Source organism: Emydura macquarii, unplaced genomic scaffold (assembly GCF_026122565.2).
Source record: "Emydura macquarii macquarii isolate MOO-44397 ecotype Brisbane River unplaced genomic scaffold, CSIRO-AGI_Emac_v2 contig_2457, whole genome shotgun sequence".
Classification (NCBI taxonomy): domain Eukaryota; kingdom Metazoa; phylum Chordata; order Testudines; family Chelidae; genus Emydura; species Emydura macquarii.
In genome coordinates this window covers 1241026-1268402 of record NW_027132594.1, presented here as the reverse complement: position 1 = coordinate 1268402, position 27377 = coordinate 1241026, and the positions used below count along the sequence as shown (strand labels likewise).

General features: G+C 40.9%; 1 protein-coding gene across 2 annotated transcripts in view; it reads right to left on the bottom strand.

Annotated features, from left to right (window-relative positions):
* RMDN2 (regulator of microtubule dynamics 2) overlaps window positions 1–25981 on the bottom strand; it is a 73680-nt gene extending 47699 nt beyond the window's left edge. For both annotated transcript variants that reach the window (XM_067562661.1, XM_067562660.1), the window contains exons 1-5: window positions 25955–25981; window positions 23981–24445; window positions 9230–9419; window positions 7098–7200; window positions 5395–5455 (exon numbers count right to left, since the gene is read on the bottom strand). In XM_067562661.1, the coding sequence (XP_067418762.1) occupies window positions 5395–5455; window positions 7098–7200; window positions 9230–9419; window positions 23981–24435 (809 nt within the window). In that variant the 5' untranslated portion in view covers window positions 24436–24445; window positions 25955–25981. The remainder of the gene's footprint in view (window positions 1–5394; window positions 5456–7097; window positions 7201–9229; window positions 9420–23980; window positions 24446–25954) is intronic.
* Window positions 25982–27377: the final 1396 nt, after the last annotated feature.

The window sequence follows — 27377 nt, the reverse complement described above, 5'->3', positions numbered from 1 at the left end:
AAGTGTAAAGGGGAAAAAGCACAGAAGTCTTTGCTACTCGCAAAAAAAAATGTATTTAGCTTTAACAATGGTTCTAGAAAAGTGGCTCAGAAAAAACAGCAGAATGGGATGTTTTTGTAAATAGTGAAATTTTTGTAATAGTAAATACCTGTTATATTCTAACAGCTTCTTGTATTTATTAAGATCATAGAATAACCACAAGCAAGATTCTGTTGGAGATTTTTAAAAAAAGCTCATTAACTGTCAAATGCCAACTTTTACATTCAGCTGCCATGGAAGTTTGAACAAGTTCCACAAGTTAAAATGCTGCAGGTGTTCAAACGTATCTGCAACGTTTATTTATTTTGCTAAAATCTTACTATAGTTCTAATCCTTCTTCACAGGAGATCGGACTAATTAGACAGCTGAAAATTACCACTATGATTTTCATTGTCAACAGGTGCCCTGAAAGTAACAATTTAAAATGTGTCTAATCAAACAGTCTAAAGGCTTCGTCATGATCTACCCAGGAACCATAAAACAAAGTATAATCACTTATCAGTGGAAGTGTGGATGCATTTATTAATTTTGAGATTACTAGCAGCTGCAAAAAAATCAATTGCCAAGGCTGACTGATTGATAAAAGATGTTTTTGCTCAGTACTTTCAGTATTTATCCGCTGATAAATTTAATTTGAAGATGAATATTGAGCCCCTGCCACGTTGCTGGTAAAAACACCGATTAGCTCTGGTACTGATATCTTTTTGCCTAAAAGATTATCTTCTGCACTGACAGATCATACAACTAACAGAGACAGGCAGTTGGCCAAATTCCAGGCATTTTTGTGGAGGTAGATGTGGGAAGTAGTTGAAAAACAACTGTAGCTATACCAGAAAAACCCTCCTAATGGAAACATTGCTTATTCCAGCAAAAGAGTGCTTTTGCCCAAATAGCTTATACCAGTTCTGCAAACTAAAAGAGATATCCTGGCAAAAGGACTTTTTTTTGCTGATCTAACTGTGTTTACACTAGGGCTTTTGTCAGCACAACTATGTTTGTCAGGGGTGTGATTTTTTTCATACTCCTAACCAACACAGCTATGCTAGAAAACTTTTAAGTGTAGAGATAGGCAGACATGTAGGTATTTCTATGTTGAAGGGCATATTTGTCTTTGCTCAGAAAGCCCATCACTTGTTCGCATATCATAGGACTTTTCTGAATAGGCTAAATGGAGTCACCAGGTTGATATATAACATACAGAATATGGTTACCAGGGCAAGTAAATCTAAAAAATCTGTATGGGTGGAAAAAAAGGCCAGAATTAGCATTTCTAAGATACAGCAAAGACACAATTTCCCTTCTATCCATTATACTTCATGGATGCTGAGCTTCCTTGGCTTGGTACATATAGAAATTTATTTATGCTCTAATTAGAGCTCCTAATTATTAGAGATAAACTTCTGAGACAAGCTTTCAAAGAAGTCTATCTCCTAATCCCTTTTTTACATATATATTTTATTTTCCCAGTGGATAAACAGAATAAAGTCCAGATAAACTTTAGTGCTATGTTACAAAACAAATTTTCTTTCACAAAAGGAAGGAATAACTTAATTTGCTGTACAGTCCTTAGTTGTCTAATTATATTTCATTTCCCCCCATGTTATTAAATTGCAAGTGTCTGTGTAATCATGGAAGAATGAGGAAGAGAAAGAACTTAATAAAATCAGATAAGTAGACTTACTTGCCTGCTAGGAATTATACTATAATGTTATTGCTTTTATTACTGCATTTGCAAAGTGAATTACAGATAACCCTTATCCAGTACTAATCAGGGGAATAATTTCAAATATTGCAATATTTTCCAAAAACAAAGTGGGATTATAAACTATACCATAAACAGTCTATACCATATTAATCCTTAAAATCACCACCAATGCTGAACACTTGATCATTCCAAACTAATTAAACCTACAATGCCATTATTCCTTTGGAAAGCCACCATAGAACTGTATAATGTATATAATATTTTTTTCTGCAACAAGACACCACAGTTTAAGAAACATGGGATTTCCTTCCACACTTCAACCTCTAGAACAAGCTTTTTGATCTGTCTAATTTTGGGACAACTTTTCTTTCCTTACTCTTGTATTTATTTTCCCCTGCTGGAGGGGTCTGTCATTACAGTATTTTACTTCTAAACTATGACAAGGTCAGTAAGGAAGAGAGGAATAATTAAAAGCTTTACGGGATGATGTCTTCTACCACAGATTAAACTCCCCTTCCAAAGTATACTTCTTTAATGGCCGATAGCTAGAAAGCAGAGATGGATCCAGGGGACGTAACATAAAAGAAGGGGAAAATACACCATTTTAAAAAGCATAGTAGCTCTCTAAGGAACCCCTGTGGGAGGACAACACAATAAATTGCACACCTCAGCATAACCGCAGACAGACGAAACTGTTGCAATAATAGCAAAGAATTAATACACTAACATTGGAATGAAAGAAAGCAACAAAACTTTTATTAGAAAGGAGAAAAGAAGTAAACAATAAATAGAATAGCAGCATTGAGGAGACACCAGTTAAAGCTAGAAGAAAATTTCTCCATGGAATATTTTTCTGTCAGAAATGCTGATTTGCCAAACTTGAAACATTTTGTGAGAGCATATAGACTTTGATCGGAACTTCATTTTAATAAGGTCGAAACAATTTGTTTCAACTATATTATATTACTTTAAAATTATTGTAGAATATAAAAGTCAACACAAAGCGCTTCAACATTATTGAAACAAAGTGCCTCAATAAGGTCATTTTGATATCTCCTAAACTAGATTTTTAGAACCTTCTTTTTGTGGGAAATTTTAACTTTTTGTTCCAATTTGGGACTAAAGAAAATTTTGAAATGCTGGAACTTCCCATGCCACAGAAATTCTAAGTTTTGCCCAGCTCTAATACCAACTGTTCACATGCCATTTTGTTCTTTACCCTAATTTTTACATTGAGTTACAGGAAAAAATTAAATTCATTTTCAAATGTAAGGCTGTGTGTAAGCGTGTGGCCCAGCCCAGCAGGGATGTTGCCGCTTTTCCTCAGGCCCAGGCTCCGAGGAAGGCCACAGCGCCTTGCTCTATGGCGGGAAAAAGCTAGCATTTGGTGGGTCTGTAGCCCCCAGCCTTTGAGCAGGGTGGGGCAGGCCAAATCAGTCTGTAGGCCCCAGCCTTCAGGCAGGCGGGGCAGGCAAAGTAATCTATTGCCCCCGGCCTTCAGGCAGGCGGGGTTGGTAACCTTGGTATCCTCTGGCAGGCGGGTTCAAAGGAGCCAAGCACTCCCGAGGTGGTTAGGGAAGGGGGATGCAGGCCCACCCGACTCCACTGTGTCCCAGCCCAGGATCCTATCAGTGGCAAAGTGGTTTGCCACCGAGACAGCAGGGCTCCAGCTGCAACATGCTGACTGGCTCAGCCTCAGCCAAACTATGTTCAGCTATCCCTGGGCTACTTCCTCCCACCCTGTACCAAGACCTGCAGCCAGGGGTCTTCCTCCAGGTCGCTGGGGTAGACAGCGAGCGGGAGCCCCACGAGTCTCTTGCCATCGACCAGTCCGGAAACTCCTTGGGGTCATCAGTGGAGGACAGCTCCTCCATGTCACAGGGTCCCAGTGGGTTCTCCAGTATACCTGACGCAGGCAGCTCCAGTGGGTCCCTGGCGTTGGGCAGCTCCTCCAGGTCAGGGCAGACCTCTGGGGATTGCTCCCATTCAGTGGCCTCGGCTAGCTCTTCCCAGCTACTAGGGGGCCCAGCGGCCTTTCCCAGCTACTAAGGCCCAGCGGCCCTATCCAGTCACTCGGGCCCGACAGCTCAGGCAGGCCTTGGAGACTCCAGTTGGTGGGGCGGTTGGTCCGCACAGCCACAGGGCCTGGGTCAGGCCCAGACCGCAGCCTTGGGGAAGACATGTCTGTCTCCAGCAGCAGCTTCCCCGGACTGAGCTGCTAAGCCGGCCTTTTAAGCTTCCTTTGCCTGTCCTGGCTCCGCCCCTTTTCTCCCAGTGTATTTGGCCTGCAGGGCCTTGTTCTACCCAGCAGGGGGATTTGCAGGGCCTTGATCTGCCAAACAGGGGGATTGCAGCTTGTCCTCAGGCCCAGGCTCTGAGGAAGGCCACAGCGCCTTGCTACACTGTGGAAAATAATTCTGGTAGTGCAGAAAGTAGCGGTCCATTTGCTATGCAATGTTCCTCACAGGGAGCATGTTGCACTGGATCTTTATGATCTGCACTGGCCGCCAACACATTCTCAGGTGCAATTTATGTTACGGGAGTTAACCAGTAAAGGCCTAAATACCTCAGAAATCACCTATCTCCTCACAATTTATTATGGCAGTTGAGATTAGCTGAAGTGCTGCAGCAAATAACTTCCTTGTTTTAATTGCAGGGGGCTGAAGACATGATTTTGGAGTTTCCTTTCCCCATTGATCCATCAGAATCCAAATTTGTTGACCTCCAACTAATGCTGCAAGGCATTAATTACCCTCAGAGTTTCTTTTTTGTTGTGTGGAGTAGGAATGAATTTGGGAAGAGTGATAAAAAAGTCTTAATTCTTTATAATGTGGACGTGGGAAGATTTTCAATTTTGGACATACACTGGGGTCCCAAACTAACAGCATTTCAGTATGTAGTATGGTAAAATGCAGAAATTAGTATCTGGATATACCTATATCTCCAAATGTTCACACAAGACATACTTTTCCATTTGTCTCTCTCTTCCATTATATTATTTATTTTTTGTTTTGTCTTCTTTTATTCTTAAAGTATTCCTATGAATTTTTAAAATTTATTTTATTATTACAATGCACCTGCTTAAACTCTGGATACTAAAGGGAATACTTGCATAGAAAAATACTACTCAACAGGTGGAACAGTATCAGAATTAATTGCTTAACTTTTATTGCTACAGATTGTAAATTCATGTAGAGCTGTGGAGGGTTCATTTCATCAGATAAGAGAAATAACATCAAAGAGAAAATCATGTCAAACACGTAATTGTTTTGTATAGTTTAGGAAAAGAAAGAAAATGGAAAATTGTAGTTTGTATAATCATTATGAAATACTGGTGTAACTAAATACTCATATCTGAATTTCATCATACTGGAAATTTGTTAATGCTTTGTTTCACCATAAACTGAGGTTTCAAGTACTATAGTAAGCTTTCCACACAATATTTTAATGTAATTATTAGATGTAACTGCATTATGCTGGGTAAATAAAGTTATAAACAACTAACTTGCAAAACTGATATCCAAACAAACAATAAACTACAGAGCCTGTAACTGTTATAGGACTTGTGGCATTATTTACAGACAATTTCAGCTTTTTGACTTAGCAGAAAACCATAATATGAACAATATTTCTCCATTATTCAAACTTACCACTGATGACTATCAGCGCTCATGGCATCCATCTGAATAGCTTTTTCAGCTACAATTTTTCCTATAAAAGGAATAAAGATATACTAAAAGATCTCTCCATCTTAGATGAAGCCAGGAATTATATAGTGAGATAATATACTTTAGATATAAAGAAGAAACCAATCTGTCTTTCCATTTAAACACTGAGAGGGATATTGTAATGTTATGGATTCATAATACATACACAAATGTATTTTTTATACTTTTGTTTATTTAGGATAGTTCAATTCAACTGCAACCAACTGGTTTGAAGCGATGTGATGCTTTTGACTTGGGAACGAAGATATTAAGTGACTTGACCAAATTCACATTTTGAGTAAGGAGTCCAGATGATGAGCTTGCTGCTTCTAAAGCCTTAGCTGTTACCAATTAACCCACACTTTATTATTTTTTATTATTATTATTATTATTAAAAATAACTATAAAAACAATAGGTAAAGCAAACAGTCCTCCAACTAGTTGGAATTAAAAATATAAGATACTGTCAAGTTCGCTTTAGAAACAATTCTCTCTGAACCTCTTCCGAGAGTAAAAATAAAAAATACTGAAAGAGACTTTAGAGCTCAGAACACTCAGCTGTTGCAGGATAAATATCTGAACAGGTTGTGATGCAACATTGCTGATACCATGAATACCTATGACCTACTTTGCACACCACCGCTGCTTCTCATCTCTCTCTGCCCTGTGACCTGTTCATGGGAGATAAAAGCAAGTACATTGGGTTTTTTTTTATTATTTATTTTTGGTAGCTCCAGTGTGCTGGGCACTTTCCAAACAAAGAAGGGAGCATCCCTGCCTGAAGCTGCTCACAGTATAAAAACAGACATGTAAACAAATGGACAGTGAGTAAGGGGAAAGGGAGTAATACACTTGTGTTAATAATAAACAGATACTGGGCATGTATACCCAATTTAGTCATGAAGCAAGACAATGTCAGTTAGCAAGTTTCCAATAGGAATGAAGACACAGATCAGTCCTCACAAGAGAGTTGATGGCAGACAGAGTTGATACCTTGCAGAGAAGCTCAGGAAGGACATGGCACGTGTTTAAGGATAGCATGAAAGAAGGCATGGAAAGGTTTGTGTGAGAAGATGTCAAATGAATGGTCCAGGCTGGCATCACTTGAAAACTCAGAACTCCTGAACCTCTTCTGAGTAGAGTGAAACTAAGTAATTGATGCCAAAACATGTGGCAGTTTTCTCATGCAAAACATTTTCATTAAGGTTTAAATGTTATCATTATAAAGCCAGATTACAAAATTGCTTGGATTAGGGGCAGGTTTACTTGCCGGCAAAATTTGGCAGCAGTCGATGGGAGTTACGCAAGCTACACAAAGTAGCTTGCGTAACTCCCATCAATTTTGTTACTTCTCTTTAGCGTGTCATCTCCACTGTGCCATGCCGATGGGAAATGCGTTCTTGTCGATGCAGTGCTATGCTTTTTTTGGAGGTGGTTGTAATAAATCTACTTCCGGATCGATTGAGCATGTCTTCACTGCCGCTCAATCAATCTGGAAAAACCGATCTGACGGCGACGAATTTGCTGCCGTCAGTGTGTACATAGCCTAGGACATTTCAGGGGAAAGTGCCACTAAAAGTTCACAGTATGAGCCTTTGTGCAATAATCAACTATCATTTTATCTAGCCAGTTTTTTCTCCACCTACCATTAATAACATATTTCTTCTTTTCTTCAACATCTGTAGTCATCTCAAACATATCTCCAAAAGCTCGAACAAGTCTCCAAAGAAACCCCACATGGTTTCCATACTGCAAGGAGAGAGCAGCAGATATATTAGACTGTTAAATTGACCAAAATTTAAATGTAATGATATAAATACTTTCCTTGAATAATAGTTAAAATAATTTAACAGTATATTTATTCTCTACCCATCGGCCCCCCATTGAAAGATGGTGAATCTTTTGGCTATTTTTATTCCTGCAACACTACTTTTATTGTGTTTGGAGAGCTTGATAGATTCATTTTTCTCTAGGAAAAGGAGAAGATAAATATTGGAACACTTAGCTGAAACACATGTATTAGGTTTGTTCAGATTTTTTGTTTATCGTCTTTACAAAAGAATGTTCTATAACTGTTCATTATTACAAATAAAAAGGTATTCCATTATAAAACATATCATGCAGTAAGCTAATAGGATTTTTTTTATGCATGAAATAAAAATCTCACCATACACTCACAGTAAGTTTCATATCTACCAGTCTGACAGACATTTCCTACACTTAAATGAAGAACACCACCAGAACCACTAATATCTGCATGCCCAAAAGAAACGTACGATGTGTGAGCATGCTAATGACTACTGCACATAAAACTCCCAGTGATTTCAATGAGAGCACAAGTGCTGAAAGGTCAAGCTCAGCTTAAAGGAAGAGTCCTAAAGAACGTACCAGAAAATCGTAACTTTCTATTGGTTTTTCAAATCATCCTTTAGAATTTAATAGAGAATTATATCCTTGTGTGACGGGGTGTACCAAGTCTTTGTGGCCCCCTGCTGAAGGTCCAGAGGTCCTACTACTTCGTCCCCCAGGAAAAGAGCAGTGAAGGTGGGTCCTACAGGCCTGCCTAGACAGGCTGCATAGAAGGAGCCAATCAGAGCCCAACAGACTCAGATAAAAGGAGCTATAGGGCCTGAGCAGGTTAGTTCCTGGCTAGGACCAGAGAAGCAAGGATGGGTGCTTCTCTCTGGTCACAGGATCGCTAGAGAGAACAAGAAGGGGATTCTGGTGGTATTTGCATTTAGCAACAAGGAAGAGGCTCTGAGAATTTCAGCCCTGAGGTATGGGTGAAGAGAAGGGGGCTGCATGGGAAAAGGCCCAGGGAATAGCAGCAGTGAACTGGAGGGAGCAGTATGTGGCTGCTGTGTGTTGGGACCCAAAGTAGTGGGCAGGCCCAGGTCCCCCCACGAGCCAGTGCTGGAGTGGCCTAAGCCCTGGAAAGAGGAAACGGCTGGTGAGAGTAGACTGACAGTCCCAGCAGGACTCTTTACTAAATGCCCAAGAAAGAGGCTAGACTCAAAGAGTCCAGAGACAGGGCTGAAGACACTAATAAGGACTAACCAATAGTCCCTTCTGGAACTTTGTTCCCCCAGCGGCGGTTCATTCATTCATACTCACTGTGTGACTTTGCCGGAGAGCTAAGCTACTGAAGACCCACCAAGTGAGGTTGACAACCTACAGCCATGTGCAGGAAAGGCCTACACTACCACACCCAGCCGTTAGGAGGCATTCGAGAGGAGTACCCCGCCACACCCTCCTATACAACTCTATAGGATGCTTTAGAAAACTACACACTAATGATCACTCTATTCAATTTTATGAGGGCAGATCCTCAGCTGATGTAAACTGTCATAGATCCATTGACTTCAGTGGAGCACCCCCTACTGATTTTAGTGTAATTTCTATAAACACCTGATACATTTCTTTAGAACCCTGTTGGTTTCTTCTCTATTTCATTCCATAGGACTTTTCCATATAGATAAATTTAAGAGCTGGAAAAACTATTCCTATCACCTAAAAAAGTTCATTACAGGTCTGTTCCTTAATGACCTGTACCAAACTGGGACTTGACATAGTTTAACTTTAATACAAAATAAAACAGTTAAACCCTTGCAGCTACTCCATTAAAAATAATGATGTTATCATACTTTGAAATAATTTTTTTAAGAAAAATTGTACAAAACCTTCTGTTCTTTGGTATTTTCATTCTAATATATGACATATACAGTACTGAACCCAGAGCCAAGATTAGGAAAATAATAGTACATTTATCCCTTAGTACCTTTTCCTCTTTCTCAAGTAACTTTCTGAAGCTCTCCTTTTTATCATCATCTGAACCACAATGCAAACTGTCCACCTGCTGCAGAAGATTAAATAATTCTGTTTCCTTTTCTTCAGATGCTGCAGGTGAGCTAATCCATCCCTTTTCTTCTTCGGATTCTCCTTCAGTATCAGTATGAGCTGTAAGATACCTAAAATTTTTCAAACAATAACTATGTATTCTAAAAATACTGACAAAACATTCTATAACTAACAATTTATACCAGTTTCCCAACGTTAAAAAAGTTAGCTCAGTTCCTGATAGATTCACATTCATTTTACAGTATCCCTACTCTGAACTGGAGAGTAGATTCATTATCACAAGCATATTAGGCAAATAATCTTGATGCATTCTGCCTAACTATGGGTCTGCAAAACATGGTTGTAAGAGGCATTGCCTAATGGTTAGAGCATAGGAATACTGAGTTCTTCTTCTGTTTTTGACACTGTCTCTGTTGCTGTCATGGTACTGTTACCAAATATGGACTGGCTAGAGAGCTTGCTTTTGAGCAAGGTACACACCATGTGTGTTCATCATAAGATCCTTTAATGCACTGCCAGGTATGGCTGAGGTTAGCTTAAATAAGGTATTTTATGCATAGTGCCATCTAGTGCCTGAGCAGTACAACATAGTTTAGCATTCCATTACAATAGCCTTGAAAAAGTCACCTGAACTCTGCCTCATTTTCCCCTTCTGTGAAATGTGGGTACAAGAATTAACCAACTGCACAAAAATGTTGCAAGAATCAATTACCCAGCATTTGTAAAATGCTTTAAAAATGTCAAATGCTATTTACATGTTAAGCATTATCAAGGAAATCAATATTTTTTGTACATTTGGAAGATTAATATCCCACACTGGAAGAACTAAATTAGTTCACTAATTTCACTGAACAAGTTATGGGAAAATACGACGCAGGAAAGAATCATATTTTATAAATAGATAAAAAAGTGGCCTTGTTTTCCATTGAGCTGAGCACCCAACACTTTCCATTGATTCCAAAGTTCTGGAAGTTCTGGCCATCCATTTAGGTGCATATATACAAAAATAAAAGTCTAACTGTTGGCACCCATATTTTGAAAATCTTGTTCTTATGGAACAATCTCTATGCAGTAATCTTTGAAAATTATTTGCTATCAGGCACAAAGCGCTCAAGTTACCATGATCCGAATAAAATATAAATTGCATATTTTAAAATATTTATTGCACACCTTAAGCAACTCAATCTAAATTGCTTAGAACAACCAAAACATACAAATAATTTTCTAGAAATATGATAATTAAAATGTGTTGGAAATATAGAGCTAAATGATTTTGATAGGATTATATAAATAATCCTGTCTTTAATAAATCACTTTAAGAAAATTACCAGAATTAAAATGACACTGTGAATGTACAGCTTGCTTGGATAAATTAATAAAGTAATCAGTATACAGTTGTTTATTGAATCACAGAACTGCTAGATTTGGCATGGTAGTTTCTAAACCTAAATTAACCCACTGGAATGGGAAAGAAGAGGAATACAAAGCTGTTTGGTGACAAATTGAAAAGCAAAGTGTGGTGAACAAAAGAAGTGAAATATTCAGAACAGAAATTTATATATTTAGTTTATCTATTAATTTAGAGGTGAATCCTGATACCACTGAAATCAATGGCAGAAGTTCCACTTACTTCAGTAGAGTCAGGATTTGAAAGTTGTTAAATATTTACTTAAAAAAACAAAAAAAAAACAAGAGTCCTGTAGCACCTTAAAGACTAACGAATTTCTGCGGGCATAAGCTTTCGTGGGCTGCAACCCACTTCGTCAGATGCATGAAGTGGAAATCTCTCTCTCTCACACACACACACACACACACACACACACACACACACACACACACACACACCACACCCAAGTGTAAGAAACATAACAATGGGGAGGGCAAGTGCCAACAAAGTCAATTCAATTAGGGTAGATGTATGATGTCCATTTGTTTACACTTGTATCATCTTCCTCTCCAAGTGCAAACAAATGGACATCATACATCTACCCTAACTGAATTGACTTTGTTAGCACTTGCCCTCTCTTCATGCATCTTCACTTCACTTCCACTTCTGCATCTGACAAAGTGGGTTGCAGCCCACGAAAGCTTATGCCCGCAGAAACTTGTTAGTCTTTAAGGTGCTACAGGACTCTCGTTGTTTTTGCTGTATACAGACTGACACGGCTACCCCTCTAAATATTTACTGTAGTCTGAAATATATTTAAAAGTGCAATATGTTGCTATTTCATTATTATTTTGAACTGGTTGTAAAGCTATTACATATATAAGTATGTAATATAAGCATATATAATGACTATGTAAACTACAAAAAAAACCATTTTTAGATGCTTCTTTAGCTGTAAGGCATGCTTCAATGCTGCACACCTTCTCTCACATCAGCTGGAATCCTGATGTTCAGGTAAAAAGGGCTGTTTTGTTTAACTGCCAACTGAAAATGCTTGGAGCTAGATAGTGTCAAGTAGCAACGATTAAATAGGCATCATAAATGGAATGACACGTTCCTGCACAATACTGTAACTGAGAGCTGGTCTATGCTACACAATTAGGTTGGCATAAGGCAGTTTACATTGACCTAATTATGTCAGTGTCTACATTATAGCCTTCCTCCCATCAATGTAAGCTCTTGTCTACATTAGAAAGTTTTGTTGATGCAAATTACAGCGATGTCAAAAATTACAACGCTTGTGCCTGTCCACACGCCACTTGTGTCATCGAAGCACATCCTCAATTGGTGCTCTAGCATCAACGTTGAGAGCAACGCACTGTGGGCAGTTATCCCACTGTACAACTCGCCACCTTGTGCTGCTAGGAGTTGGGGGAAGGTGGAAAGGATTGTAGTGCATCATGGGTGTGGGCTCAATGTCCCATGATGCAGTGATTTCTGGCCTGTCATTCAATGGATTTCCGACTGCATTTTGCGGCATTTTTCAATGGCCCAGTTTCCTGAGTACCTGCCATCTTTATCTGAAAGGATGAATCCTGCATTGCTCTCTACTGTTGTTGTCAGTGTTGTGAACACATTGCTGCTGGTTATGCAATAGTTCATGAGCTCCCAATCGGAACTGGAATCCGAGGCACATGACTTGCTGTACGCTATGCAAACAATGCCAGATTACTGTTTGCATTCATGGAGTACCTGCACATGGTGAACTGCCACTTTTGGTTTGTGAAACAAGCACTGACTGGTGTGATCACATCGTTATGCTCGTCTGAGGTGACAAGCAGTGGCTGCAGAACTTTCAAATGCACCAAGTCACCTTCATGGAACTCTGTACAGAGCTCACACCTGCCCTGCAGTGCAAGGACACCAGAATGAGAGCTGCCCTCTTGGTATAGACCAGACATAAGTGCCCTACTACATCGACATAATAACTCCACTTACAAGAGAGGTTTAAGCTTATGTCCCTGTAGTTAGGGCAAGCCAGTGTCTGTGGTGCATCTGTTACATGGCTTTTGGCAGTCAAGTCAATTTCACAGCTCCTGCCATGAAATTGACAAGAAAGTATGCACCTAGAGCCCAGCTCCTCTTCTCTCCCCTCTATCCCCTCCCCCCCCACTCAGCTGGGAGCCAGGGTGATAAACCCAGGCAGCCTCAGATCCCAATCCCAACTGGGAGCCGGGGCAAGAAGACCGGATGTGTCATCCATCCCCTCCTCCAAGCAGGGCACCCATGTCAATTTCATGGCTCCCTGAGTCCCAGACAGCTTCCCCCAACACCCAGCAGGGAACAGGGAGGTGAGAAGCCCTGGGTGGCTTCCCTTGCTTCCGGCTTCCTTACCTCCCCATGCTCTCAGCTCCCCATTCTGCCCCTCTTAGATTGGTGGAAGTACTCCTGGTGAGGGCATGCACCACCAACCCAAAGAGGGTAGTATGAACATGCACCTGCAGTGGCTGCAAGTCAACCTAATATAGGTCAACTTACGTTTCTAGTATAGACATAGCCTGTAAAACTGTAGAATTAACAGCTTTCTCAGAGCTATATCAAATACTCTTTAAGGTTTAAAAGTGTTTGATTTTACTCATGGGACTCAAGGTCTCAGTGTTAATCAATTATCAGAATGATAACTAGCAGAAATAACATCTCCTCCCCCATTTGTTTCTTTTTTCCTTGTAAAAACATTGTCTGTGCAAGGCTGAAAAATAGACGTGATTATTGCAAGATGTCCCAAATAAGCAAAAATGCCAAGGTCAAATCTGTGCTGAGAAGCACTCATGTCACTCAAAGCAAACACATCAGAGAACTCCAAACAGTCTTGTGTAACCTGACGATTCCAAGCATTGGATCCAGAAAGCCAGATTATACAATGCAATTTTTCCACAACTTCCCTTGAAAATCGCACAGCTGAGCAATATTTTGTTGTGGAATTATGACAAATGAACAAACTTCATAAATAACAAAACATAAAAACATCGAGGAAGTAATAATGTTCTATGGCCAGATCATACCCCATCAATCTACATAATGCGTCTCACCTCCCAGGACAATGGGAAAAACTCCCTTTCCAGCCCACAGTCTGTGCTAGGGAAGAGGAGGAGACAGGGTGAATAGAAACAGGAATGGGCAGGCGGTTGGTTGTACATCATCCCCCTCTTACCCCATGGAAGTGCATTGAAAAAAATCTCTCAATCGCTATTAATATTGATATGTAGCGCTTCCTCACCCCCATCCTTGTGAATCCTCACAGAAATATGTGGAGGGGACAATCTGGTCCCGTGATAAAGATAAATGACGTTTTTGAATTGTTCATTTTAATATTTAAAAAAAAAGAAAAACAGTATCTATTAAATAATCTCTGACAAAAGAAAAATGATAGTTATACTGTTAAATGAAACATGCTGAAACAATGTTATGTTATTAAGACAACACCACTGGTTTCTGGGAGCTGTAGTGTATTATATTATAACTCCACTCTTGCTGAAAAGAATCACGAGACACTCAATTAGTCCACCAGGAGCTGGAGACCTAAAAAACTGGCAATAATGGATGGTGATACTCAGCCCAGTAGTAGTACTGCAGCTTTTTTAATCTTCTCCTAGCCTGACCCTTTCTCACAGTTTTTCAGACAGGGGGATGAAAACTATTTGTCCCTACAGCAAAATATCCAAAGAGAGTACAATATATGGCTCTGATCTTGCAAAATAGTTACACATGTGCATAACTTCACACATTATTAGCCCGATTGAAATAGACCAATGAGAAAATTCAAGTATTGTACATAAGTTAAGCGTCTGATTAACTGTTTGCCGACCCATGAGTCAGTACTGACATCAGTGATAGGTTAATGATTTGGAGGACAATGAATTAATGTTTTCTGAAGACTCGTAGTTTTCTGGTTATTAAAATCCACAAAGGATTCTGAGAAACTACAGAGGGACTTAAATGCATGGAAGTTTGGGCAACAAAATGGCAGATGAAATACTCAGACAAATAGCAAGGTTAAATGGGCGTCTGTTATAATAATAGATAAGATGTGAGTGTGACCTCCCGAGAGGTCCAGGTATGAGGCCTTAGTTATTATGAGACGTGAATTGCACAGAAATATTAAGAAGTCACGGGAAGAGCTGAGATTAGAACTCATACACTCTTAGCTTGCAGCTCAGTGCTTCTCCCACTAGTGTACCAGGTACTGTGTGCCAAGTCTCTCTTTTGTAAAAAAAAAAAAAAGTGTGATAATTTACCACTTATGTAGGAACACAACAGACTTGTGAGAGAGGCATGACACTTGGCCGATTTGAGTACCAAAGCTTCAAGGAAGAAAAAAATCAGTGTCAGGCTTTACTTCTTAAGGTCTTTATCACCCACAATGAAGCCAATGCAGCAAGACCAGTGTAAGCAAATGAAAAATTCATACATGCATGCCATGTTTTACACACTGTCTGAACCTCCTAGGTTATGATATTCTTAAGAAAGACAACAGTAATAAAATCTCTTATGGTAGAAGTCTGTCAAATCTGCAACCATTTTGGTCATTCAGTAAAGGGCCATAAAACCCTCTGGGATTTGAAGGTGGAAAATAACCTAAATCTATCCATGTGCTAGTTAAAGCAGGAAGTGCTAATTCAAATTATATCTAAATTTATAAATTATGAAAATTTTACTAGGGAAGCAAAATACATTGAACACAGAGCACTTATATGAGAAAAGGTATAGGTACTGAAACTGAAATTTCCTTTACAAAACAAAGAATAAGATTATTCCCCAAGGGTATGAACCCCAAAATTGACTCCAAGATGGTGGATGAAACTAGCGGCTTTGTTCTGGTCCTACAAGGCTGTGACAATTCACTGTGATGGCACTGTGCATACATTATTAAGGCACTGAACTTGTTTTCTTACGTCTGTATGGCATTATACATACCAATAGTGTTAAGTATATGTAATAATAATGATGTGAGTACACCTCCTGAGATCACACAGGTGATGTCATGAAACCCAAGAGTGAAAATCTATAAGATACCAAGTGGTGACACATGTCAATAGGAAAATCTGAGATGCTATCATCATCTCTAACTGCAAATTCTTGAAGCATATAAGTTCTTGGCAAAGCTGCACAAGATCTCATAAATGTCATAAAAAGTGTGCATGTCACAACAATATAAATTAAGAGAAAAAAATTCTTTCCATTCACCACATTTTCTTGTAAGAAGAACAAGAAAAAAGTGAGACAGAAACTACTTAATCAGCAAGCGGCATGGAAGTGGAGCAAAATGTCTTAAATTCATACTGAACACAGAAAATAAATATATCAATACATGTCAAACAAGAGCTCTTTAGGAATTATGTATAAAGAAGAATGTGCACAGTGAAGAGAAACAGATGGAAAGCAAAGCTTTTTACTAACAGAAGATATGAAAAAACCACAGTGTGGGCAAAGCACATATCTAAATGACTAACGTTATTCTCATCCTTGAACCATTGCCTTCATCTCCTGCATGCAAACACAACTCACTCTAGGCAGAGAAGCCCTCCCTTAACAACATATTCCATTGTTCCTTCTCTTGCACACTATAAATCATTTCTTTCTGCTGCTCATCTCTCACAACTTCTCTATTACGCAGAAGGACCTGAAAGCCAAGTTTCAACCCAATTTATGGCACTCATCTCTTCATCATTGTTGAAACACCCAGGGGTACAGTGGGCTCATCGCTGCTCCCATAAAGCCATCTCTTCAAGATTGTCATCTAAGGTTTCTCTAGTTTTTTTCCACAGCACTGAAGATTTTACATGTTATACAAGGAAATGGTTACAATACATCATACTCTTTGTAAGAAATACCCATCTATTTATATTGGGAAGACAGGGGGACTGCTTCAAAAACATCATAGAGCAGAAAATAATAAAATGGGACCCAATAAGTTATAATACTTATGATTATCAAGAGATTTGTGCTTCACAAAATACACTCAACGCTAACAGAAGCTTTTCCATCTATGTGGGCATATCATAGACTTTGAGATTAAAATCTTCAAACACAAAATGTTTACCCCTGTCTGTCACTGAGCATCATGTTACAGTAAAACCCAATGAAATCTAGCCTGGACCAACATATATTTTGGCTTGCATGTCATCATCAGAATCCTTAACTATACTCTCTTTATAGTCTCGCGTATTCAATAAATAGACCTGCAATTTAAAGGGATATACTCAGTATAACAAACTAACCTAAGTGTAAAGTTTATAGACCACACATAAAGAGAGAGATGTGTTGAAAAGCACCACACACATTTTGGGTGCTATCACAACGTTTTAAAAAAGAATGAACAACAGCAATAGTGGCAAATGGACTGGTTGGGAATTCTCAAAATGTTTTTAGAATGCTCATGTGAAATAAAGTATGTAGGTCAAACCACAAAGGCTCTTAAAGAAAAAAATTTGACTTCAGATACACAATTTATAGAGGAACTGATGCCTACTCTACAACTAATATGTATATCATCATAGTAATGTGAGGTACTTGAGAAAGGTGTATGAAAATATTAGATATGAGTGTAGCCATGTCAGCATCTAGTGTCAGTGTTTAATTTAGTTATATCAAAACAAGGTTAGCACACCATATTAGCTTATTTGCATAAAGAAATGCTTGTTGTGTGTTACTGGTCTGTTCTGCTGTTGGCATGGCCTAGTCACCTCTGTAATTGAAGTTGCAATAGTCTTATGGCATTGTTACCATCATTATTTAACATGTTTATAGTTGCCAAGAGTATGCTGGTCTGTATACAGAAGCAAATAGAGGCACCTGTCCTAAGCCCCAATTCTGCAAGATACTTAAGCACATGCCTAAATTTAAGCCCAAGTAATCCCATTAACTTCAGTGGGAGTACTGATGTGATCAATTTTACTGGGTACTAATTTTAATCATATCAGTGCTCTCACTGAATTCAATGGGATTACTGATGTGCTTAAATTTACACCTGTGATTAAGCACCTTAATGAATTAGGGCCCTAAAGAACTTGCAATCGAAGACCAACCTTGCAGACACCGACCCCCCTGTGTAATCTAACTGAAGTCAATAGGACTGCTCACTACATAAGTCAGGCACATGAATAACTGTTTTCAGAATCAGAACCTAAATTTAGAAGTAATTCAGTGAGTGAGAGTCACAAGAGATGGAGAACACTATTATGAGCAAGTTTAGATTTTAGAGCAATACAATCACACGTTGACTCGGGCTAGGCATGTGCACAGCTTGATAATTCAATTAAAAGGTATTGTTGAGGTTTTTTTATGATGATTGTGTTTCTTGTGGGTATCAGAGAAAAAGGAATCTTAAGGAACGATTTCAATGACAGGAGAGTCAGATTTGCACTTGGGTGTTTTGTTATATTGCGTATATGCTTTTCAATATAAGTAGAGTTATTAAGCATTTGTAAAGGAAAGATTATTGCAAAGACTCATGAAGGTGAGGTGTAGAATATCCACTCAGACTCAAAATAAAAAATATTTTCCATAGAAAAGTGTCCCCCACACTTTCACCTCTACAGGTTACATTAGTAAAAAAATGTTGCTATTGATTATTTCAGCCTCAGGTAAGTCTGTATGTCATTAAAACATTTTCCTAGACAGTCACACTAATAATTAAGGTTAAGATTTTGTCACGGGTATTTTTAGCAAGAGACACAGGCAATAAACAATAAATGGCAGATGCTCGAGCCCTCTGGTACAGAGCTGGAGCTGAAGCCCCACTGCCTGGGGCAGCTGAAAGCCCCAGCCCAAGACCTGCCACAGGGAGGATTGCTGACAGCCCAGCCCAGCTCCTACCATGAGGCAGAGGGATAAGGGTTGACAGCCTGAAGCTCAGCAGCGTGGGGCTGAAACCAAAGCCCAAGCAGGGTTGAAGTCACAGAGCTCTGTTACAACCACGGAATCTGTGACCTCTGTGACCTCCGAGACTAAATTGTATCCTTACCAATAATCCAAAAATTTCGTAGTTCATTATTATTTAAATCTGATTTGATTTAAAAGACACCCTACCTATAACTTCAAATACATCTGGGTAATAGCTTAGTGAAGGGGTTTTCAACCTTTTTTAGAAACCGTACCCCTACGGTCTCAAGGTTTCACCTGAAGTACCCCTTCCTGGTTTTCACTCTACCTGATGTTACCATGGTTGCAATAAAAAGGCATAATGGCCTAAAATTAACATATTTTCTTGGTGTATTTAATACATAATTTACATCACAACAGAACTGACACTATTACGTTAGGACAGAATTCCAAACAGTAGTTCTTAAAGCTCTTAATTACAATTTTGGATGCACATATAGTCTGCACTGTATTGGTTATACTAATTAGTACTAATCTTGGACTACTCAATCTTACTTTAGGTAAGGAAGCCCAAGAGTAGAGCTAATCAGAGTCAGTGAAACCAGCTGTAAATGTTTATTGTGTTACTTTATGTCCATCTAAATTAGGAATGCTCTTTAACAACATCAAAAACATTAACCATAAGATAATCACAGAATGCTTAAATCTGGTATAATTTGATATATTTAGTTAAAACTTGCCATTTCAGTGGGGACACCTGGGCTTGGTGGATCTTGCATAACTTGTCAATCCTTGCTACAATATCAGAAAGACAAACGCTCATATCATCCTTCACGTCCAGTTTTGCTCTATGGCTTGTTTTAATTGCAGCCAAGGCAGAAAATCAAGACTCGCATAGATACATGGTTGCAAATGGTAGCAGAACTTTCATTGCTTTCCAAGTAAGCTCTGGGTATTCAGTTGAGATATCCACCCAAAACTTTGAGATATTTCGTCCACACCTCCGATGCTTCGGATGCAAAAAATGGTCATTGCTAACTTCAATCAGTTTGTCCTCTTCCTTAACATTTAGACTATGCAACATTTCCTTGTTGGTAGCATTTGAAAATGGATTTCTGATCCAATCCCTGTCAGTTTTTAAAGAGTCTTCCATTTCACTGAAGTATAAATTGAACTGAGCACAAGCCCTGTTAGATGGCTACAGATTATTTCAGAAATGTTCACTGCTTCAGATTCTCTATCATGGAAGTCAGTTAGGCAGGTGAACATCGTTGTTATTCCCATTCTTACTCATTCATTCCAGCGTTCTGCTTTTGCCGTAAATCCTTTGATTTTATCACAGAGATCTAGTATGTTTGTCTCAGGTCCCTGCACACTTGTGTCAAGGCTGTTCAGTTCATCAAATACATCTTCCAGGTACGCAAGTTTTGCATTCCATTTGGGATCCTTGAAATAATCAATCAAATAAGAATTCTGGTCCAACAAAAATTGAGTTATCTCAGGGCATAAATCAAACACTCTTTCCAACACAGATCCATGGGAAAGCCAGCGAACTTCAGAATGAAGAAGAAGCCCTTGATAGTCTGCATCCATTTCATTGCACAGAGCAATAAAAATGCATGAGTTCAGAGGTCTGAACTTGATGAAATTCACAATTTTTACAACAGAAAATAAAACATCATTCAAGTCTGGGCTCAGTTCTTTCTATGCCAATGCTTCTCTGTGTAAAATACAATGAGTTGAAACAGCGTTCGGTGCTACCTGCTTTATTCTCACAATCAAACCACTCTTATTGCCAGTCATGGCCCTTGTCCCATCTGTGCAAATACCACTACAGCTGTCCCATGAAAAGCCTGTCGTGGTTATGTACTGGTTAAGTATTTCAAAAATATCTGCTCCTGTTGTTCATTTTGGCAGTGTAAGACAACAACAAAAATCTTCAACCAACTTCTTTTCCCAAACATAGAGAATAAATACTAACAACTGAGCTTGACTTCCCACATCTGTGGATTCATCAACCTGGAATGCATATGCAGAAACTGTTTTCAATCTCTCTATTACCTGTGTCTCTATGTCAAGTGCCATTTCAGAAATGCATCTAGAAACAGTGTTATCTGAAAGCAGTATCTTTTGGACTTGACTTGCTTGCTTGCTGCCAAACATTACTTTACAGATGTCCACTGCAGCAGGGATAATCAAAGATCCACCAATTGTATGTTCTTTCTTGCATTTGACAATCCAGTGCGATATCAGATACGAGGCCTTCAGAGCACTCTCACTAACTGCTAAAGGTACATGTGAACGCTTCCTTTTGTCGTTTGAAATTTGCAAGTGTTCTTTCAAAGTATTCAGTTGGTTTTCCCACTGAGCTTGAATGTTTAGTTTCCTAGTGCCTTTTTAATAAAGACAAATTACGCACTTGGGTTTCAGTATATCTTCATGACCCAAATATGTAAATCCAGACTGCAAGTAATCATCACTGTTCTTACGAGCTTTTTGCCGCTTTGCACTTTCCGTAAATTGTTTTGTGTTTCCTTCCCGTGCTTTTCTTTTGCAGTTAAAAAATTTATCCATTTTTGATTTAAGAAATGATACAGGGTTTAATCTGAAATGGACGTACTCTGTCAAACAACACTCTTCAGCCAAACACTATACTGTTGCATCCGTTTGAATCGAAACCCATGTGATCAAAATAATGCATGCGTGGATTATTTTACTATAGTCAGCTAAATGTGTATGTGCATATATATAACTGTAAACCTGCGCAATTGAAATTAAGCATCTGTTTTACATGTGTTGTAGAGATAATACATTCAAGACCATTTTCTATTTTATTTGTTTTACTTTTACACTTCTGAGCCTTCTTGCGCAGGGCTGTCCCTAGGGGGGTAAGGGACCCAGGGCATAGCACACTGTTTGGGCACTCTGGGTCTCTGGCACCCAGGGGCCAATCCTGTATTTGGGCACCCCCCAGGCTTCACGCACCCCCCCCATGCAAGGCAGGAGGGATCCCCAGCTCCCACAAGATGGCATCGCCCCCAGCTGCCGGTGAGGAGGTCTGTACCTGCTGGGAGGGGGGAACATGCCGCTTACCTCCTCCTGTGCAGGGCGGCAGAGCCGGCTCTGGCCGGGCTCTGCAGCCCACCTCTGCACTTACCCGCTGAGCCCCCTGCACTTACCTGCCACGCAGCGCCCAGATCTGGCCAGGCTCCACTGCCTCCTGCCCCCGCACTTACCCGCTGTCCCCCCTCCCCAACTTACCCTCAATCCCCTCTGAACTTACCTGCCGCCCCTGCCCTCTGCACTTACCTGCTATGCGGTGCCCAGCTCTCCTGCTCCAGCCTTGCAGCCCGGTGCCGACTCAGACAGAGTGGCCTCACCCCCCCGGCCTGGGGGGAGGCACCCGGTTGGCCCTTCACAATGCACAGCGGGGACGGAGGGTACAGGAGGCTCCCAGCTGTGTGTCGTGACCCAGCACCCCCACAGGCTGGCTCCTGGGGATCCTCTTGGTAGGCAACTGCCCAACTCCTGCCCGGTCCAGGGTGCAGCCGGGAGGCAGGCTGCAGCAACCCACCTCCCGCCTAGTTCCTGCTTCGAGGTGGGAGGTGGGCTGCAGCCACCCGATCTTGCGTACCCCCTGTGGTACTCTGAAGTACCCCCGGGGATACACATGCCCCTGGTTGAAAAGCTCTTAGTGTGTAAGTCTACCAACAACTGTCCAACAATAATGATTTTGCATAATATATTTGATTAGTTATATTTACTAATTTTCAGCATTCATGCTAGATACAGTCTACTCTACACATATGTAAATTCAGACATAACAGGTTACTGTAATATGCAACACCTGTTCACAGAACCATTCAGTAACTACCTTTAAAGCCACTACAAGTCAGAAATAACAGAAAAAGCATAAATACAAAAGAGAAGCCTTTCTGTAGTTTTTTGATGGTATCATATCTTTAGTATGTCAAAGAAGAAAAGCAGCTCTCTGTGTGGAATTTACCTACTAAAACACTATTAAACCAAGGCATGATCCCAGAACTTTTGCCTTCTCACATTAAAGAGAAATCATAGAAGCTGGCTATCTATATTATCTTAGACAGCTACTAAACAGAGGCCTTTCCAGTTCTAAAGTAAAGTTTAGAGTTGAGTGCAGTCATTCTATGAGCACATGTGCAGGGACATAAAGAGAGCTCTCTGCAGAACACAGCATCTAACTAGTCTAGCAGTATTGTCAGTATATGCACTGAATTGCTGAGAACACACACTTGGGGCAAGCTGCTTGTATTTCTTTCCTTTGCTTAAAAAGGAAAAATAATTACAAAGGACTTCAGTATCCCATTAATAAAATTCCACATAATCCATCATGACAACTGGCACTCATTTGCAGCTGCAACAAAAATGCCAAGGACTGAATGGTATGGAAACCTCTTGAATCGAGAAGTGGGTCCTCCAGGTCAGGATATAGATACATTGTCAGCGCGGTATTGTGAAACCCATATTGCCACTGCCCATGTTGTGCCTGTTTAAACTTACAGAAAGTGAGACTAGAAACTGAAGCTTAGATTCTGTGTCTTCTGGCCAGCAAATGATGATAGCATTGAGAAAACAGTATACTCACCTCTCAGGCAATGGGGAGCTTTGAACACAATTAGTGATGATTGTAACGTACTTTGAATGGAAAGCACTAAATAAGTGTTAGACAGAACAGGGATCCTCAAAAAATTACCTAAAAGTAATACTGACACATTTCAGAAGGAGCTTATTTTTAAACACCCCAGATGAAGTTGTGGTGATATGGAATGCCTGCATAAAAAGATGAGAAGCAGAGCTATGCAGGAGCCAGAAATTATGTTATGCAGGAAATTTCATTATTTCAAAATTTGTTTTCATTCTGAATAGGAACAAATCCCCAAAAAACTTTAAAATTTCAGGCAAAAATGAAATTTTTGGAAAGAAATTGTTTCAAGTCAATCAAAATATTCCATTTTGATAAAATTGAAACATTTGTTCTGATTTTGACTTTTAAAATTTAAAATTTCATATTATAATAGAAAATAAATTTCAAGATTAAAAGTGATGTTGAAACAAAGTTGTGAAGCATTCCATCCCATTTGTTCCAAAATGCTTCATTTTGATTTTTTTTCTGAACAAAATTTCATCAAAATTGACACATTCCTAGAAGACCTGTGCAAATCAGCTACAGCAGGGTACAGGATCTAGCCCTACTGATTTGGAAAGCTTTTTCAGTTGTTGAGATATAGAATATATAATGAGTACACATGAAACATAAATAAATTAGATTGCTGTTTACAGAACATAATTCCACATATATGGTACTAAAATGTTTGCATGCTTATTTTAAAGTGTATTGTGCATGAAATATTTGCAAAGACTCACCCTCCTTCACTATCTGCCTCCTCAGAGCTGGTAGTCTCTGTTGCACCACAAGCTGTCTCAGCTCTTCTTTTTCTGGTTGCTCTGTGTGAAGGGCTAATCCGACAAACATCAGCCTTCCCTTGAAGCTCCTCTCGAACAAGCTCTTCCAGCTTTGGCACAGCTTCTTTAAGAAATTTCACCTCTCTCTTCAGTTCTTCCACACTCAGGAGTAAGCCATTCAGTTTTTCCAGTATCTGAAGCTGTCTTCCTTCTAAAGCCATCACTGTTCCTTGCTCATTATGAATTTCATTTTGCAAACCAACATAATGAAACCTGTTGCGTAAATCTAGAAATGCAGGCAAATTTACAGTTGCCTCAGATTTTCGGATCTTGTGATACCAAACTAGGACCAAGCTTATTCCAGCAGCCCCTGCCATTATGCCCAATATCAGCCCTTTGTTTTCAGAGTGGGACATTTCTGTTTATCTGAAAATGAAATGGAAAAAAAGAATGAAATCTGCTTTTTCACTGTCAGAAATACTTTCTTACTTTTAAACCATAAATCTAAGACTGTACTAGCAAGCAGACACTGTATGTATTTAGATATATTTAGATGTATTTATATACATCTATTAGCTTCAGTAGTAATAAAATAAAATACTACATATGTGCAATGAGGGTGACAATGTTGCAATGAAGACCTTAACTTTTGTGTTCAAGGCCCCTATTCAGCAAACACAAACACTTACAGGTGTGCAGGACTGGGGCCTTAATTTGTAACCTTAATACTGCAGTTAATTTCCTTGGATTTTTCTGTTTTTTTAAGAGAAGAAACCTATGTGGTTTCATTTTATACAATTCTATGGTTTATAAATTGCAACATTTTCTAATAATACTTAATACTAATCTAGGGATTTATATTTTTACAGCGCTTTACAAACTTAAGCCCTGATTTTATAAAGACTTCTGTGTGTAACTTCAGATATGGACCTGACTTCATACGCATAAAAATTATGTACATGCAAAAATCTTTGCAAGATCAGGGGCTTAAGGTCAGATTCTGAATGTGGATCCACCCCCACAGCGACCGAAAGAATCTGTGAAAGTCAATCGGGGCCTGCCTCCTACATATGCAAAATACCTAGCTATGGCACTATGAAGCGGCACAGCCTGTTTTACATAGGGCGCTGAAATCTTAATAAAATGTTTACTGTGGCATGCATGGAACCTCTGAACAAAACTATGGCTTGTGTCATCATAATTTTAAGATGTTCTTTTCAAAGACACACAAGGATTACCACTCCAGTAAAGTCTAGCCACATGGGCAGGTGGATGTTTGAAGGTTGGCTTAGAGATTTCCATGCACAAAAGTAGTCGTGACATTTTTTTAAGAGATGAAACCACTATCTTCCCCTCACGCCCTTGAGCAAAAAAATCAGCCAAAGGGGGTGGTCTTCAGACTTTGGAAAAGTCTTCACCTGGGAGCTGACCCGCGAGCCTGGCAATACAGCCCGAAGGGAGGATATTTTAGAAAAGCACAAACGAATGAAAGGAGGGCCGGGAAGACGAAGATACCCTGGTCCCAGCAGTGGAGCGGTCACACACACACACACACACACACACACCAGCCGGTACATGTTAAGCAGGGGCAGAGAGGGCGGCGCGCAGAGGGCACAGTCCAGGGGCGGCCCGGCTGACTCGGTGACCGACCCCTCAGGCCCCTTCCCCCCGGGGCCAAGGAGCCGGACGCTGCGGACTCAGGTGCCTTTGCCGGGCAGGTGCCGCGGGGCGGTTCGAGTCGCCCCGCCGGGTTCCCGTGCCAGGGGCGCGGTAGGCTGAGCAGCTCCGTCTGCAGCCCGTTCCCCTGGCGGGCAGCGGCGGTGGCGCCCCCCGGCTGCGTGCGGAGCCCGGGGCACTGCCTCCTGCCCGGAGGCGGAGGGCGCTGGCGGGCGGCGGCAGCAGGAGCCCGGCGTGGGTTCAGCCCCGGTTACGTACCGACCAGCGCGGGGCTCCGGCTCGGCGCTCCGGCTCGGCGTCGGAGAGGAGACGCGGCTCCGCCTGTGGGGACTGAGGGGGCGGTCGCGGCGGCGCAGGGGCCGCCCAGGAGCTGCCGAGACCCGGATACGGATGGGCCGGGCGAGCCGGGCTGCTCCGGGGCTGGCGACCCGGGGGACTGCGGCCAGCGCGGTGGCCGCCCCGGAGACCCTAGAGCGAGTGGCGGCGGCTGCAGGCCGGCAGTGCGGAGCCAGCTTCCCCTGCGGCGGGAAGAAGGGCCGGGGCTGAACTCGCGGCCCCACGGAAGTCTCTGAGTGGTGCCAGTCTCCCTCCCAGTGGTTCCCCAGGGCCGCCCTGCGCAGGGCTCCTGGGCCGGCCTTTCTAGGCGGGGGCAGCTGCCCTCTGGGGCTGGGTCAGTGACCTAGAGTGAGGACGAGGATGAGGGAACTCTGCCCTCCATAGCCACCCCTGCCGCGGAAAAGCAGTGCCCTGCCAGCCAGGTAATACCTTTTCACAGGTGGCTGGCTGGCTGGCTCTCAGAGAAAGGATTCGGGAAGTGAACATAGGGTGGGGATTTCTGCAGCAGGCGCCTCCCATCACCAGGGATATTGTTGGTTATTTCTAGTCCCATAATGCCTAGGAGCCCCAGTCATGGAGTAGGGTGGGATTGTGCTAGGCACTGTACAAATAGAACATAAAGCCAGTTCCTGCCCCAGTGTGTTTACAACCTGAGTATAAGAGGAGACAGATATGGCCAGATAGCTGGGGAGCACAAGGAAATAATGGTCAGTATGAGAGGCAATGGTCTAGTCATGCTAACAGCCTAGCCACTGTAAAGTGCTTTTGTAAGCATCACTGTAGGAGGAGGATAATGATAGTTTTGCAGATGTTACCAGGCAGCACCTTCCAAGCGTGAGAGGCAGGGTGAGACGGGCATAGCCAGAACTGATTTTTTTGGCAGGGCCTGTGATTGACACAGTGGGCATAAGTGATTCTCAGCTGGTCGCTTCCCAAACTTCCGGCTGCTGGTCCACAGTAGCTTAAGTGGAGCGTTGGCAGCAGAACTTCCACAACCTATTAGGTGGGCTTGCAGTGGCCCATCCAGGCCCACCCATAGCTACACCACTGGGATGAGCAAAAGCACAAGATGTTTGAAAGTTTAATATGTGGTAGCAAATGAGATGATAGGTGGGGTGGGGCTAGGTCACGAAGGGCTTTAAAAGTCAAGACAAGTAGCTTATGTTTGGTGTAATAGAAGAAGAGGAGCCACTTTTCACACAACTTTTATGTTGCACCCTGATATAAAGAGCTCTATAATGCCTGAATTGGGCAAAACGCAATTTTATTCAAGGATGGTATTTTTATTTACACTGATAAAGTTAAGCATATCAGAAAGTGTTTGCAGGATTAGGGTCTTAGTCTG